Here is a 16,976-nt window from a genome sequence, read left to right on the forward strand (position 1 = left end):
GGCTATTAATCCAGCCCAAAAGGTAGGGTCAAAATGAGTAACCAATAAAACAACCCAATTATTAGGTACATATTTTAACCCAGTGTTTTGGCCCATACAAGGAAACCCCTTGTTCTTTTGTACAAGAATTTGCGTATATGTGTACACACATATACACACACACACACACACACACACACATATATATATATATATATATATATATATATATATATATATATATATATATATATATATATATATATATATATATATATATATATATATATATATATATATATATATATAGATGTAGGTTTCACTTGACCCTTAACCCTTCACTTGAAGGTACCTTGCATTTCAAAGAACCTAAACATGCAAATCACTGATGGAACTGTTGATTATTGGGCCCAGACCACAATGTTGGGTCGAGTATATGCAAGTGAACACACAAAGCACCTCACAAAAACGTTTTATTTTCTCCCCAACATTAAGTTTTTATTGTACAAAACAATGTAGAAGATTGTGTTTTTCTGTTCAAAACAACGCCAAAAATTGAGTTGTTTTATGTCTTTTTTTGACCCCTGTTGGGTTACTTTTTCTAACCCATCTCTTTTTAGAGAACATAAGTGAGCTAGACAAAGAGAATGTGATTTATGACACTCATCTTCACACACAGTAGAGGAACAAAACAGCTGATGAAGATTATCAGAAGAAAGTTGCCCCTGTAGCCCTTTGGTGAATATGATTTGTTGATTACTTTGAATGCGAAATGGCCTGAATGACCTCATGTGTTGCCACGCTGTCCTTTCCAGAATACTGTTGTAGAGGTTGAAAGCAGTTTTAATGAATAGCCCTCCTTAATTCCACTTTTCCTGCTCACGCCACGGGCGACAGGTTGTAATGAGATAGAAGTGGAACATTGGAAATGGATTTTTGATGTGAGAAAATAGGATGGACCAGCGGTATCCCGCAATGAGCGCCGCTATTATGCCGTGAACTAAAGGGCGAGTAATGAAGCAGAAGCTGGAAGAGAAAGAGAAGATTATGATGTCTTTTAGTGGGAGCTCGCGTCTTCTCCTTTTTTCTCTGTCGGGTGACAGTGAGAGGGAGACTCGACACTTCTGTGTTCACAGCTTAATTTGAAGACTTACAATATATACGGTGGTGGCTTGCTGGTGACACAATACAAACAAATGCAGAAAGTAGGCGAACTAAACATGAACGGCAATGAGACTGCATATTTTTGAGCCTGTTTTTTAGTCTGTAATAGACTCCCCCAGTTGGCAGAGGCAAATGAGAACAGCACAACGTCCAATGAATTGAAGCCCAAAAATGTAGCTCAATTTTAGCGGTGCTATGACAACTAATCAATCATCAAATGTAATTTTTTATTTGCCCATAGACAAAATCGGCCTTTTGTCAAATCCTAAAAATGTTAGCTTAGTCCTTCATGAAATTGTGTTTACCATTTTGTTGACCCAAAATGAAACATTTACAAACATCTATTTTCATTTGGGAAAATAATGATCCACTTTTTCCACATTTTCCCACGTTATTGACCAAAAATAAATGAATCATTCAAAAAAGTATGAATGCATTTTATGCACTATCAATTTGAAAACAAAGACCCAAGTTTGAGTGAAGCGATGGTATCTAAAATGTGTTTTTAAAATTCTAATTCATCAATTAATAGACAAAATATCAACAGATTAATTATTTAAAACAATTAGATATATTTTAAGTTGATTAGACAAGAAACGAGAATCTCTGCACATCTACCTACCTACCTACCTACCTAACATACTTTTTAATTAAGAATCCATTGTTACACATTATGTGGAATTTTTAGGATTTTTGGTAAGATTTGCAAAATCGTCTCGAAGAGCAAATGGTCATTTCTGGTTTCTTTTATTTGAAGCTTCAAAGACACATGTTTAATAGAACAGCTGAGTGGTCTGCAAGAGAGTGTGTAGGGACAAGTGAAAGTGAAGATTCTTATTGACTTTTGGGAGTAAATGCCTACAAGATGAAAACCAGTCCCAGAGTAGAAGTAATTAAAAGGAGATGGGAGGCAAAAACCATGGATTACAAGACATGTTGGACTCTTATCTGCCAAGGTTGTCATTGCAGCTACACAGACAAGTTCTCATGTATGTTAGTTGAAAGGGTCTTTGTTAAAAAAAAAAAAAAAAAAACAGGTGGTCAATGAACAATGAAATATTATACTAATACTCATTTTGCATTACAAACGTGGATAGTCCATATCTGCGCAGAGGCGGGTTGAATGTTGTTTTTGTATTTTTGGAGTTTTACACCAACTCCAATTTCCAACTCATTCCTTTTCAAGAGGAAGTCAGTCCAACCCAATATATTTTTAAATCCTCACAAGTCTAACCGCAGTATTTTAATGAATATTGTGTTTGTTAAATATGACTTGAGAACAACCAGTCATGCATGTGAACATCACATGACTTAATGCTGAAAATAGGTGAGCGGTAATTAATTATTATCCAATGTCATTTTCAGTTGACAGCAAGTCAACTGCAGTCATTCCTTTAATTTGTATTCCGCAAAACACAGAATTAATCAGAATACTGCGGTTAGATTGGGGGGGCAAACGATTAGAGGGGGCAAATAGAACTTCCTCTTTAAATTGCGCTCAAAATTGTGCACTCCTTGACATGCTAGCAAGGGCAAACTTCATAGAGGTGGTCAAAACGTGCAGAGTACATTTATGAGAACCTGCAAGCAGACCTCCACAGGCGCATGATGTAAAGTTGTCCAGGGAGTTCACAGATGTGTGAAGTTGGCTTTCCTTTTCGTAAGTGTGTGTTAATGTGTGACAGCGTATCCAGCAAATTGTCCAGTGAGTGTGTAGATTTCCCTTTACAATTCTTTTAATACAACCAATGGGTCCCATACCATAATCTATCTGAGTAAAGATGGTTTATTGGCTCTGAATGGGATGAGACAGTAACAAAGGAAACTAAATTTAGTAGCCAATATGAATTATTTATTAGGAATCTTCAGACAGATTTGAGTCAAATCTGGAGAGCAATATTAGACTGCAACCAGTGGAATAAATGCTAAGAATAGTAACGTATGTAGTTTTTTTTTTTGTTTTTTAAACCCCTTATGGATGTATGGATGGATGAATTTAGCACCTGCTTTTTTTTCATCTCAGGGGCTGGGCATTTTTCTAAGTGGCTCAGGGCTCATGGTTAGTTATGTGACATTCTAAAGCTGAGCTGTGATTTGTCATTACCAGTGTTCTGAGCAAATGTAATGCCATTTTTAGCCGCCAGAAAATGCAAAATGGCCGCCCTTGAGATGGCTTATAATGGCAGGATTTTGTTGCTTAATTCATATTCCAAAAACACAATATCAATCATAATACTGGATTGATAGATTGATTGATTGATTTATTGAACATATAATAAACACATTTCCAAAAAGAAGCAAATAAAAGAAATTATCAGTATGTATTCAGTTCACTTTATTTAAGTCTTATCGTCATCTTTAAGTTACTGTTTAAAGGATGCACCCATCCTTTTCATTTTTGGGAAAAAATGTATGTCTTATATTTGTGAAATTACAATATTTAAGTTTATTAAATGTGTACTGTGTATATTTTTTACTGTAAATCAACCAGGAAAGAAAATAGGTTTAGGTTATTATTCAGGTTCATAAAACTAAAATATTTGTTTTGTTCTTTTTTAAATTGACTATTTTCCTATTTCCATTTTCTAAATTGTGTCCCTTGTGTCAACTGAGTATTTCTTAGTCTGGCCATGAAAGAGTTAAAGAAAAAAGTACGTATAATTATATTCAAGCATTGTTTAACTATTTTTTATTTGTCCCTTATTTAATTTTACTCTAGTAAATTCAAACAACAGCTTACTGAGTTTGCCTTAAAATAAACTATCATGACTTTAGGGTGGCTACTCAACCACATTAACTTTTGTTGTGTGTGATAAAAGGTATATATGATATAAAATGAAATTTAGTAGCATAATTACATCATGTGCTCCGGATGCCCATCTTTTTAAAAATCCATTCTCTTCCATTACCATGTCAGGAAACCACTCAAGCTAACTCATTCTGAGTGAGACCGTGCTGTTAATTTCCCACCAAACTAAATGATTATTGCAGAAATTCTGCTGCAGGATCCCCTGAGGATGACACAATCATGACAATAAGTTGCTACCACATTAAGCAAAGGAATTCAGAGTGGTTGATGCTGAGGGAAACAATCAATAAAATCCTTTTTTTTTCTCTGGGGAGAACTAATTAGGAACAACGAGGATGTAAATGGGTGATCGAGAGGTGGACAAGAGAATATTGTAGTGTGTATAACAAATGTCTGAAAATGTGTGTGTGTGTGCATGTGTATGACGGTACACAAGAGGAAAATGAATTGAGAGCCGTAAATGGCTTATAGATTCAGCATGAGTGCATCATAAAGCGGCAGAGAACCAGAAAGCAGATGAGACAATGTTGTTATGAGGCAAGTCATATATTGTGCCACCAACTTGAAATGAATAGCACTGTAGCAACGATAAGAAATGCACCTCCATCCACATTCATCCAGAGTCGGGAACATTTATTGTTGAAATTATGTGGATTTTTAATAGCGTGACTTTCCTTTGTCATTTCGGTAGCCTCCAAAGGGATGACTTGGATCCGTGCCTCACACAGAGGACATCTTAAACTGTAACACAAATGACGAGCACAGCCTGCTTTTCGACGATATGCCAAGGTCCCCTTTCAGATTCTCATTTCTAAACATCCTTCTTAACGGTCACAAATAGATACTGTACGTTATGAACAATTCATTGTGCTACTTGGTGTCTGAAGTATTGGTACTAAATAAAATTTATAAAATATATAGAGTTACATTTTCAGTGAGGATCAAAAATTGTTTCAGAGAAAATTAAATGTACTTCATAATTTTAAATTCAAGTTTATTATTTCAGTTCCAAACTCATAAATTGTTGTGATGGGACTTTTGGTTCTTAAAAGGGAGCAGTTCTTTCACGAACGCGCATGAAAAACAGCAGTTTGAAAGGCTGCTTCTTTTATGTTTTTTTTTTTTTGTGTATTTTAAAATCTCCATCCCATACTTTAAATATTTAAGTGATGGCACCTTTAATATTTGTCTAAAATATTGTGAGGAGTATGTACATTAGGTGTGTTGTAAATTGTGCCTAACATTGCTTAATTTTGACATATGGGACACAAAAACCATGATCTAAAAACATAAATATTCTATGACTGCTTGTCTTTAAAACATACACTGTGGCGTCGTCTACCCTCTGTACTTCTCTGTCAACATCCTCAAAGCAAACACTGCATTTGTAGTGCTAAATTTTGGCATGAAACCATACTGCTGCTGTCTGTTGATTCACATATACACCTCTTGTGACAGTTTGAGACAAGGTGAATGAGACAGATGCCAAATTAATGCAGGATGTGGCCGGCTCATTCCATCCATCCGTTCCACTTTCTACGTCTGGTCCAAAACCCGACCGACATGGCAAAGGCTAAATGGATGAATGTCTTTAAATGAACCACAAAAAGAAGAGGTGCTCGTTTCACTAATTAAAAGTCTTTTGCTTCCCCACACCTTCAGCCTGCCCTGGAATTTTTTCTCCTCAGAGAGCCATGGCTCGCTGGTTGCTAGTAATTATGCACTTGAGTGCTTCATCACCCACAGTTTTTTGCTGCGCAGAGGATGTGCGAATCATAATTTGCGGCGACCATTATCCCTCATCTTGAATAGATTTTATTTGCTTGGCCACCCATGCACAGAAACAGGTTTATTTAAGAAGCTTGTTGGGAGTCTTACATGTTGCGCAGTGTTAGGCTATAGACACACACATGCACATACAAAATACACAAAATAACCTGAAATAATCCGTTGAGGGGCTATTTTGTTTGACTTTTTCTTTATCTTGTTATTCCAGATTAATTTGTTGACAGAGTATAATTGATTTTTACTCTGGTGGCATCAGATTGCATTCGGAATCAGAAATGAAACGTGCTATACTTACCCTCTTTAGCCCAAATAGAAATACTGTGCATGGCACGACATCATTTGCATTCAGAGCATACATTAAAAATAAAGTACTGATAGACATCTGAGAGGGTGGGTTAAAAGATGATGAGGTTGTGGGGGTTGTTGACCCAAGTGCAGGGAAGCTTGGAGGCAAGGCGTAAGTGTGGGAGGCAATTTTTCCTTTATAAAAAGGCTAAGTGAAAACACGACTCTGGGGAAAATACAGGCAGGAAAACTGCACAAAAGATAAGATGGCAGGAACACATGACATGACTAAAGAATGATCCAGACAATAATTGAAACTCAACAGGGAACTAAATGCACTCAAACTAATTAGGTAACAAAGAACACCTGGACAAGAAACAATTGGAGCAGGAATACGGATAGGTTAATACAAGGGGGCTCTCAATAAAATTGTTAGTTTGCAATTGCTTTAGCTCAAGGACAGATTTTTGGGGGGGCTAATTGCTAAATCTTAATATAATGTAGACAATATTTTATTTTGCAACTGTTTTTAGATATTGTTCTCCTAGCCTGATATGTTGTTCATATTGTGAATATAGATATGAAGAGAACATATAAATACCTTAAAACAAGGGAGCTTAAAGCCACACAGCTGTTAAGTGTTTTTCAATCAATGCAATTATTCAATCCACATTCAACATTGTTCTTTAAACGGAATAGTCCCATTGCCTTAGCCGGACTGTGACGCGTTCCATCTGTTCAGCCTGATATTAACGTACCATACACACTTGACACACTTGAGCATTCAGAAGCATCCATTACCTCAATCACTTCAAGTTGGACCATTGTTTGAGTAAAAATGTGTGGGCGGCTAAATTGTCCGTGTTATTTAAAGGCTGAATTTTTTTTATTCAGAGGTGCTAAAACTAGTTTGACCGTGGCGAAGTTTTGATTTTGGTGACTCCTTTGAGTGGAATGTGTGAAAATACAATGGCACACATACTTCATGGATAGAGCTTTTGAATTTCTTTACTGAGCACAAGGCTCCAAATAGGAGGGTTTGCCTCGCCATTTTGTGACATCAATTTTGAACTTTGACCCTCTTGTAAACACATGGAATTATTAAACTGAGAATCAAGCGCCCGCTGAAAGTTGAATGGTTTTTGAACGTCACTTTGTTTGTGTTCAAGAGTGCCAGGTTTTGTTCGGCAATTGCTACGGTTCAGGCCCCACGTGGCTTGCCTGCTGAAAAAAACACATGTTAGTTTTCGTGAAGGTGCATGTTCTGTTCACGGTGCATATTCACTGCAGGAGTTGTCAAGCAGAAGAGGAGAAAAACCCACATGGGTCATGTAAGTCCCACATATGAGTGAATTTTAGCAACTATGCGTGGAAATAGTCCTTGAGTAACGCCGGCACATGAAAAATTATATGATGACCACCAACATGGCATTGAAGCCTCAACAACATAACGTAGCGTAACGTAATGTAACGTAACATAACACAAATTTCAAAACAAACACACAAAACTATATATGGATGTAAGTCCAATTGCCTTATCAAGCTTATATTTTGAAGTTTTTCCTCGAAATGGTGGTTACATTCCGATTAGCTTGACTCATCTTTCCATTGCTACATAAACTCACCGCCATTAAAGAATCATTCAATTGCTGATTAAGGATGCTTAGAAACCACTTGTCAGTTATGCTGTCATTGTTTGATATAGCACAACAAGTCTCCGCGAACTCCTAACACGAGGATGAGGCGTACGGTATATTCAAATCCAGCCTGACATTTTCACAATAAAAGTAGTAATAATAATTTGAATATTTTTTTAATTATTTATAATCAACACTATTGCTATTATATTCTTATCAATTGAGATTTGGAGAATGTCATGTGTACAATGATGAGAGAATACACATGGTCCTAGTAAATTGCTGTGATCTTTCCAAATGATGTATTTGTCAATAAGCACAATGCTCAGGTGATGAAGCAACCCATAAACGTCTCCCCGATAGACCTGAGCTATTTTATCCTGATTAGCTGATTAACTCACTTGTTCTCTGCATGCTTGTGTATTGTTAACAATGATTAGAGTGATGAGGACATATTGGGATGCTCTTTTTTCTAATCGGACCCAGGGTTTCCTGTTTGGGTGTGTGTTGTCTACGTTGAATGTCAAGCAATTACTCAATGCAGTCGAATCAGTAAATTGTCTTTCTTTTTATTTTTTCATTTTTTGGGGGAAAAGGTCACAACACAAGAAAAAATACACCAGAGTCTCTACAGTAATTTTTGTATTGATTGCTGTTTGGCACAAGCAGTATGCTATATTTTCTTTCTCGGTGCTAAAATACTAAGAATAATTTACAATTAACGTATTTTACTGTATGTGCACAGCAAAAGGGAAGTCATTTTGTTTCTTCCATACCATCAAGATAACAATAACAAAGCAAGTGCACACAGATGAGGACGTTGCTGGGCATGCATACAGTAAAGCAATTGACTCCACAGCAGAATGAAGCAAAACAATCTATTCAAATTCTACTTAACCACCCACTAAACAGCCAATTTACTGTCATATTGCCTGCCAACGTTTATATTCTAATTGTTATGGCATATTCATAGCCTTCTCCCTTTTACAATACAATAATGCTAAAAATGCTACATTAAGAACAAAAAAATCTCAAGAAGAGCGCAAGAACCCCAAAACATTTTCAGAGGGTTATAGAAGTAGAGTGGGTGTTTCTAGTCCATTTTGGGGGTATTAACACAACATTTTGTTAAATCTTAATATTTTAACAACAAAATTAGAGCAAAGCCCCCCCACAAAAAAACAAACAAAACAAAACCAGTTTGGTCCACCAAGTCTCATCCACTTCTTCTTCAACCAATTTTCATGGATGAATACACTTACAGTAAGTACATCAAGTGTTGGACGAGCCGCTAAAATTATGGGATTATAGCATATGTAGTAAATAGTAATACCAAGTTTAAACCTGGCTTGTGTGGAGAATTTCTTACATCCTACCAGACTTTAAGACTCTGTCATCATCAACACTTCTCATTGTTACTGTGTTATATTTTAGCTTATTGTTCATGTTTTTTGGAAAGAGTCAGTTAAAATGTTTTTCTTCCTAGTTTCAGAGTGTCTGTGACAGCACGATTTTCCTCTGTTTGAATAGGAAGGGTATAAGCTAGCTTTTAAATATGAAGGTGATGTGATGTCATTTTCAGTTAACATCAAGTGGCAAAGTATGTTTCTTTTTGTTCATGAAAAATCATGTGGTTATCATCAGTGACAAAACACTGTGATCGCTTTTTACTGCTGAAAATGGTTGAATACGTGTACTGTAAGTAAGCAAACATACTTTGTTTCGCTTAATGCAAACATCTAATAAGAAATGCCAAAGACGGGCTAAGCAACTGCATCTTTGTGGTGGTATTACGCAAACAATAAATCTTTGAGTACAAGTGATGTAACCAAAAAAAATATAACAATAGTCACAGGCATATATTCTTTATCCTCTGCAAAAAACGACTAATAATACTGCATCTTACTGAGTTACTTACAGATAATGTAAAAGTATTTTATACTGCCCCTAGTGGCCAAGTCATACAAACAAGGAACCGCACTGATTTTGATCTTGTGGCACAAAGTGTTTAATTCTTCTCATTCTATTTAATTGTTCTAACACTATATGACTTTGTAAAGTACAGTTATTAAAAAAAACTTTGCATTTTTTCTAAGCTCGGTCAAGGACCTGCTGTGTATGCGTTTTTGTGATATTTTGATTGATTAATGTACCTTTCTAATGTCAAGTATCTACCTTGGCTGGGAAAGACTGCTCTTGGCAGCACAGTATAAGAGGTAAGAAAAAGCTACGCTCGATTCAGCATGACAGACCTTTGATTGGCCGGCTTAATGCAGCAATCAGACCCAGGCGTGGACGCTGCCCACCCAGTCCATCAGCCTCCCCCTGTAGCGTGCGCGGCTGATTGGCTGAAGGAAAAGCAGGAGTCGAAACCTTCGCAGCAAGCCGCAGAAGATGGCCGCCGCCACCACCACGAGCGGCGACATCATTACAAAGCCAAGAATGATCAGAGCGGAGCAGCTGTTGTCGTCAAGGTAATTGCAGATGGCCGACGAGCTGCCCAGGATCTGCGACGACACGCGAGGGAAGCGGGCAACCTTAAATACTCAATTACAGGTTTCAAAATGATCACCAAATCAATCACAAACTATATTGATAAAGGAGAAATTGTAAAAAGCCATTGTTTTATCTAACACTGTTGAAATGTTACTGTAATTATTCTCTGAATTCCCAAGTCCTTTGTGTGTTGGATCAAAATCAAACATCAGGGGAGTCAATTTGCAAAAGTTTGAGTACAACATAGATTTTTCTTATGTTGGTTTTTTTTTTCAGTCACTAAACAATGCCAAATAAACAGAAATCTTGGAGAGAAAAAAAAATGTCTCGCAATTTAATACACGTTCACCCTGTAATGTTTGGACTAAGAAATGATCACTGAATCTTATTTTCTGGACATTAGGGACACAAATAACACTCATAAAATATGTAAATAAATTAAAAAAAAAAACATCACAAATTATAAAAATAAACCCAAATAACAGCATGAATAAAAACCCAATAATTTATTGTTTCCCTTTATTTTGTTTATTTTTTTCTTCAACAAGTTTCCTGATTATGTTCAGTAGTCTACAACAAACTACAATTCCAGCCTAAATATAAATATGATAAGAGACAAATTTAAATTAGTATCTTGCTGAAAATCCTACTTAAGACCGAATCCCCCTCCAAAAAATATATATATTGGCCAGTGTTGCAATGGTGCAGCTCTTTTGAGCTTGTCAGAGTTCATTCAAGGTCGCCAGCGTAGCTTGAGGATACCAAATGTTATTCCTTGCGACACGAAATGAACAGGGAAATGTCTGGTGACCTCTGGCGACATTTTGGGAAACATTTATGACCTTGAACACACCCAAAAGAGATCAAAAAAATAAATCCACTTACCATTGAGGACACTCCTCAATGTTTGCAACTCAGTGGAATAGATGCTTAGAGAGTTTACTTCTGAGCAAATGCCTAATATTTAAAACATTCTAAAACGGATGGCCATTAAATGGTCAATAAAATAATTGATGTGATGATCAGTTCTAAAACCGTTTGATAATGACGGCCTTTTAATCAATTACAGTTCAGTATATGGCTTTTATAGAATCAATGAACTGCACAAGCCAAACAACAAGATGTTTTATTTTAATGTAACAAAAGAACCATAATCCTGCCTGATGAAAAACTTCATATTTATTTTCAAAAGTCACAGACACAGCAGATAGATGAAAGTGCGACCTTCGACCCTAGAGCCTCAAGTTGCAGAACCCCTCTCGTGAATTGATTTTTAAGTGGGTGCATTTCTGTTATTATTTGTAAAGGAGGGACGTCATGTGGTCAATGAAGTGAGACAAAATAAGCGTCACCGAGATGGCACCAAGTCTCTGAGCTGTCAATCAATGTTGGTGATGGGAAAATCCAAACACAAGCACACACATACATAAACACGCAGAGATTCGCTATTAAGCATTTTGTATAGGGCCCAACAATTGCATGTTAATGTAACTTATTCTTTGTTAACTATAACCTTAAATTATCTTACTGTATCAGGTCTTGCTTGTCCGCTTACTTGTCTACTAAATTGTTTTTGTTGCCTTCCATTGACACACATTGAAGCAAAAAACGTTGTGTTTCTTGCTAAAGGCATTGTATTTCATTTTGGCAAGATATTTGTACCAAAAGTGAACATTTTTTTGACCTGTGCAGAAACTTTTTGGATGAAGCAAAATGTTGCTTCATCTTCCGTTTACTTTGCTCTTAATTTGAAATGAAAAAATGTACCATTTCTATCACAGCATTAAATTGGATTTGTTCTCATCTGTGTTAAAATCTTACATACCTCCTGATAATGGTACACCCCTTTGAGAACTGCTATTAAAGACAGTAACAAATGCAAATACGTTTGAGGGGGCATGTTTTGTTAAAGTCAACTGGCGTGCTGCTTGCTTGCAAAAAGAAGCTTGTGAGCCATGGATGCGAGACTCCATGCACCCTAAAAGCAGTTGGGTCAAGAAAAAAACAAAAAACAAATGTAAATCTAAAAATGACATCTGATATTTGGGTCAATTTCTCACAACTTTCTGTGTTGTTTTACAATAAATGACAACATCTTGCACATCTTTTTGTGCAAAACAACCTAAAAAGTTGGTTCAAATTGACTCTAAGTTTTTTTGTGCAAATGAATACCCGCATATTTTACAAGATGATTCGTATCAGTTTTATTTGTTGCATCACTCAAGGATAGAAGACCTTTGAAAAAGTGTTTAGAAAGATGACATAAAACTGGTATTTGTTCTTAAAAGAGCGGAGATGTGAAGATTATATGCCAGCCATAGGTAATCGGTTGATGATTGCTGTTTTTCCCTCTCACATTGCACATTGCCTGCTTGAATAGCTCACAGTTGAGACCTGAGTGACAAAGCGATTCCAAGCTGTGCATAAGGAGGCAGGAAGTGGAGCCAACAATTAAGACCATCACAACTCGTTCGATTGCCAACTCATTTGCAAGCAGGAAGGGCTGATGCTTACTACAGGTTTTCATATTCTTGACACACACAAAAAACAAACAATTTAGCATTGGATTTTTCCAGAGGATTTGGGAAATTTTGATATTTATTCTTGATTGACAAAATCAAGTTGCATAAAGGAGAAAACTGACCACACCTTTTAAAATATCTGATTAAATTTCCAGTCATCCAGGTTATGCTAACCTTTTTGATTCACAGTCATTATTACTTCCTTGCTGAACAAGTTGATATTCCAGATATGTGATCTACCTGGGGTTGTGATGCGATTATCATGTGTTCACTTGATTATTTTGAGCAGAGTCGGTCACGATATATTATCTCTGTAATGGTCGCATGCTGGATGGGGTTGGCTAAATCAAGGACATAACTGTAGATCTTCACAGGAAGATGTCACACCGAGAACCATTCAGAACTCAATCTGCTGGTCCCTCGGGGCTTGGCAGGTTTTAAAAAATATTTTTTTCTGTTAATGATAGCTGCTTACAGAACTGGCTTACAGCTGCATTATTTATAATTTCAACATAAAAGAATGGGAGCGACTGGATATCAGTCCAGATGAATGCTAAACCTCATTGTACCTGTAAGGCACTTTCACTTGACTAGAAATGTGCAAGTCTGCCTGTGGTGGTGAACAATGGAATACCTGAGGTAATAGAATCAAAAGGTCAAGCATAAAGAAACATGACTGAATGCAAATCCCTGCCTTAATATATTATCATTTATTTTATTGTTTCATATGGAATCGTATTGGTATGCCATGGTTCTGTATATTTGATTATTATTCTATTATGTGTATTACATAAATATGGGTGCATGTCATGTACATATGAAGGGAATATACTCTATGTACTGTAGGTGTACTGTATATCAAGACTAAAGATGTATTTAAGTATACAAACGGATATATGTGTTACATAAACTGCATTATACTTATATACACTATCTGGTGTTAATGAACTAACAATACAGTGTCCTGATCAAATACTTGGATAATACATATATTTAATCAAATAAATGGATAAAAATAACATGAGAATGGTCTCGGGTTAAGAAGTCCATACAGAAATGTATATAAGGCACATATATTTGTTGCTGTATGCTTCTTTTTGCCCAGATCCTGATTAACTGAAAACCACATGATCGACCGCAATTTTCAACCACGTGATGTGAAAACCACATGATCGACCGCAATTTTCAACCACGTGATGGAAACTTCCTATACACTACAGTTAGATATATTGATATACTGTATGTTAACTAATACTTCTGTAGATAACGAGGGGTTGTTAAGGGTTGTTTTTTACATTTGAAATTATTTTATTTTGTTTAAAACTGCATGTATAATTATCTTAACCCATTTATGATTGTACACTGTGATGTAAGTATGGGAATAAAGCAAAAGACTTTTTAAAAATCCATTTGTAATTAAGTTAGATTTTTGTTATTTCCAAGGTGACAAAAAATGATCTACTTAAGTTGTCTATTGTACTGGTGGACTTGTCTTTTCTTTAATAAAAACGCGACCGAATTCTCATTAGGAAACAACAACAATACTCTACATAGACAATCACTGTCCCATTACTTTTCGTAAGACAAGAAACGAGCCTTGTGGAGCTCTAATTCATTTCCATCAAGGCAAACTTTCAAACTCCACACAGAGGCGGGTTAGACCTTGTGTTGGTATTTTGATTTTTTTTTTTTTTTTAAATAGGACAATTTGCACTGTTATGTTAGTAAAACCAACAAGCTGGAGCCAACTAAAAGAGCTCCTCTAATTCCCTTGCATTATAAAACAAGTGCAACAGTCTTCCCTAACATGAGGGAAATTGAAATGTATTTGCTCGAATCTGTCAGCTGGATGAGGCACGCCAAGTGCATTTATAAAGAACAACAAATTTTCTATTAACAAAGGCAAGACTGACTACATCTGTGACATGAGCACTTGGAAATTAATTGACATTAGCCTTTCCATTGACTTCAATTAAAAAAAAAAAAAACAGATGCGTGCTTTGAGTTTCTCCTTACTGTATTTCTGGACAGTGGAATCAACTCACCCTGGAATGGCACAGGAATCCAGCATAGAGCAGCACCACAGCTGGCAGAAGCACCAAGGAAAAGACCAGCGTCAGGAGCACAACCCCAGCCAGGAGAACAAACATGTTCCAAAGGACCAGCGCCGCCCCGCAGAACACGCAGCCTGCCTCGCCCCTTCGGCTACCCCACGCCGAACCCCCGCTGTGGGCCGCCGGCGGGGGCAGCATCGTCACCCGTTCGCCCAGCCACAAGTCCTCATCCTTCTCCTCTCCGACTGAGCCGCCGTCATCCAGGTCAACATCTGTGCCGCACATTCTGAGAGGAAGATGCAGTCAATTATGACTAGAGGGCAGCAGTATGTGCAAGATGCATCCAGAGAAATGACCAGAAATGTTGTTTACTACCAAATTTTGTTATATTCTGAAAAAATAAATAATAAAAAACAGCATAGAAAGAAAATGTTCTATAAGTTTCACAAAGATTGAAAATCCCATTTTCATATATATATATATATATATATATATATATATATATATATATATATTTTTTTTTTTTTTTTTTTTACCTAAACGGGCTAGTGAACCAAAAAGGGATGGCTCAAACTGTTTGCGTTATTCTTTTAAACGAAAATATTAGGTTGAAATTAGTAACACCTTAAAGTTATATTTACGGTTATTTACACTTGCCCCCATGTCCCAAACGTTTTTGATCCTTTTAGACCCAAGAGTGTTTTTCAACCTGTTTTTACAATATAAAAAATAACCCAATAATGGCTTGATTTAATTTAAATAATCAGTTTCACCCAACATTGTCTTTTGTACATAAAATGGGTCAAGTTGAAGCAAGTTGGGTTACATTTTTTACCCATAGGCTACTTGATTTGTTATTGTCTCCACTGTTTTTAGAGTGTATGGCATCAAAATTCATGAGTCAAAACACTGCAGAAATATAGCAGAAAAATCACAAGTATCAACATTTCCCCAAATTTGTGTGGGTAGTCAGCGAGTGACAAGGTATGATTTTAGCACAACTGCCCATCAAGTAGCTCCGCCCCTGGCCCCACCTTGTGACGACGGGAGGAGAGAGGACCCAAGCGCACGCACAACTGGTAAGGGCAAATGCAGAAAGTTTATTAAACAGAATGTGCAGGTGGTTTGTGGAAGCCGACGAGAGCGTGGCGAAGAAGTCTAGGGGGTCTCGGAGTCGGGAGAGCGGGGCTTGGCTGGGAGCCGGGCTGAGGGAGCGGGACAGGAGGAGGGCTCGGGCAGACAGATTAAGACGGCAGGCTAGCGGGTGGTCAGAGGCAGACAGGGTCGAAATACCAATACTTCGGTCAATTCGGCGGGCAGTCGGGTGGTCAGGAACAAACAGGGTCAGGCAACGGGCAGGCTGGCAGGAGGAGTCGCTGGAAAGCTCGGCGTGATGCATAGAGACAATCTGGCAGGTTGTGGATGGAAGTGAGCGGGCTTTATACTAGGCGGGTGAGTGGCAGCAGGTGTTAGTGTTTGGGCTGATTAGCAGGAGGGCTGAGCAGGTGAGGCTGGGAGTGAGGTGGCTGAACTGGTGAACTGTGACACACCTTGCATTTTTGGGGGTGGGGGGGTAATCTTGATAAAATGAATTTCACTATCCCCTTTTCATGCTATTCTTGATGGTCTGAAAGTTTTGAGATTAAATGCAAATAAGGATCCTATATCTGCACACGCACGCGCGCCCATCCTATTGCTCAATCCGTGATCGTTTTATCTTGACTGTTTAATACAGACAATCCATTTTAATCTTTAACGTGCAGAATATGTACAACCTGCTAGGGACCTTAAACGCATATTAAAGCATTCATGCTTGTAGCGGTTCATTCTAATGCACTTTATAACCCTTAAGCGACATTTCCTCACTATTGTAAACAATAAGGTGCGGATACAATGAAGTAGTAAATACTGCTTACCTGCAAGTGTGTTCGAAATCCAGGGAGTCCACTCAACGCTATTAAAGTCTTGAGGGCGTGAAAAACGCAGAGCTGACTCCCAAAAACAACAAATAAGACTTGCGCTGACAGTCGTTTTTCAATTGATGTGCTGCAGAAAAAACACCTGCGAGTTGAGGCGACGCTGAGAGCGAGCAGGGACACTTCGGGAGCATGGGGCGCGCGACCCAAGATCGCGTGCACGAGCATTGTGCGCATTCAGGCTCCCAAGAGGTTTGTGTGCATTTGACTACCCCCCAGATGGATTTTTTTTTTCCTCGGCAAATTGTATATTACGTGAATGATCC

At 37.4% G+C, this 16,976-nt stretch overlaps 1 protein-coding gene across 1 annotated transcript; it reads right to left on the reverse strand.

Annotated features, from left to right (window-relative positions):
• Positions 1-8,209: 8,209 nt before the first annotated feature.
• Positions 8,210-16,855, reverse strand: tmem88bl (transmembrane protein 88b-like). Its single transcript, XM_088423745.1, has 3 exons — positions 16,651-16,855; positions 14,726-15,020; positions 8,210-10,169 (listed from the first exon to the last, which is right to left on the reverse strand). Exons 2-3 carry the CDS (start codon positions 15,017-15,019, stop codon positions 9,942-9,944), a joined length of 522 nt encoding a protein of 173 aa, XP_088279871.1. The 5' UTR covers position 15,020; positions 16,651-16,855; the 3' UTR covers positions 8,210-9,941.
• Positions 16,856-16,976: the final 121 nt, after the last annotated feature.

The sequence above is a fragment of the Hippichthys cyanospilos genome, chromosome 9 (assembly GCF_059441005.1).
Source record: "Hippichthys cyanospilos isolate Australia breed blue-spotted pipefish chromosome 9, RoL_Hcya_1.0, whole genome shotgun sequence".
NCBI classification, from domain to species: Eukaryota; Metazoa; Chordata; class Actinopteri; order Syngnathiformes; family Syngnathidae; genus Hippichthys; species Hippichthys cyanospilos.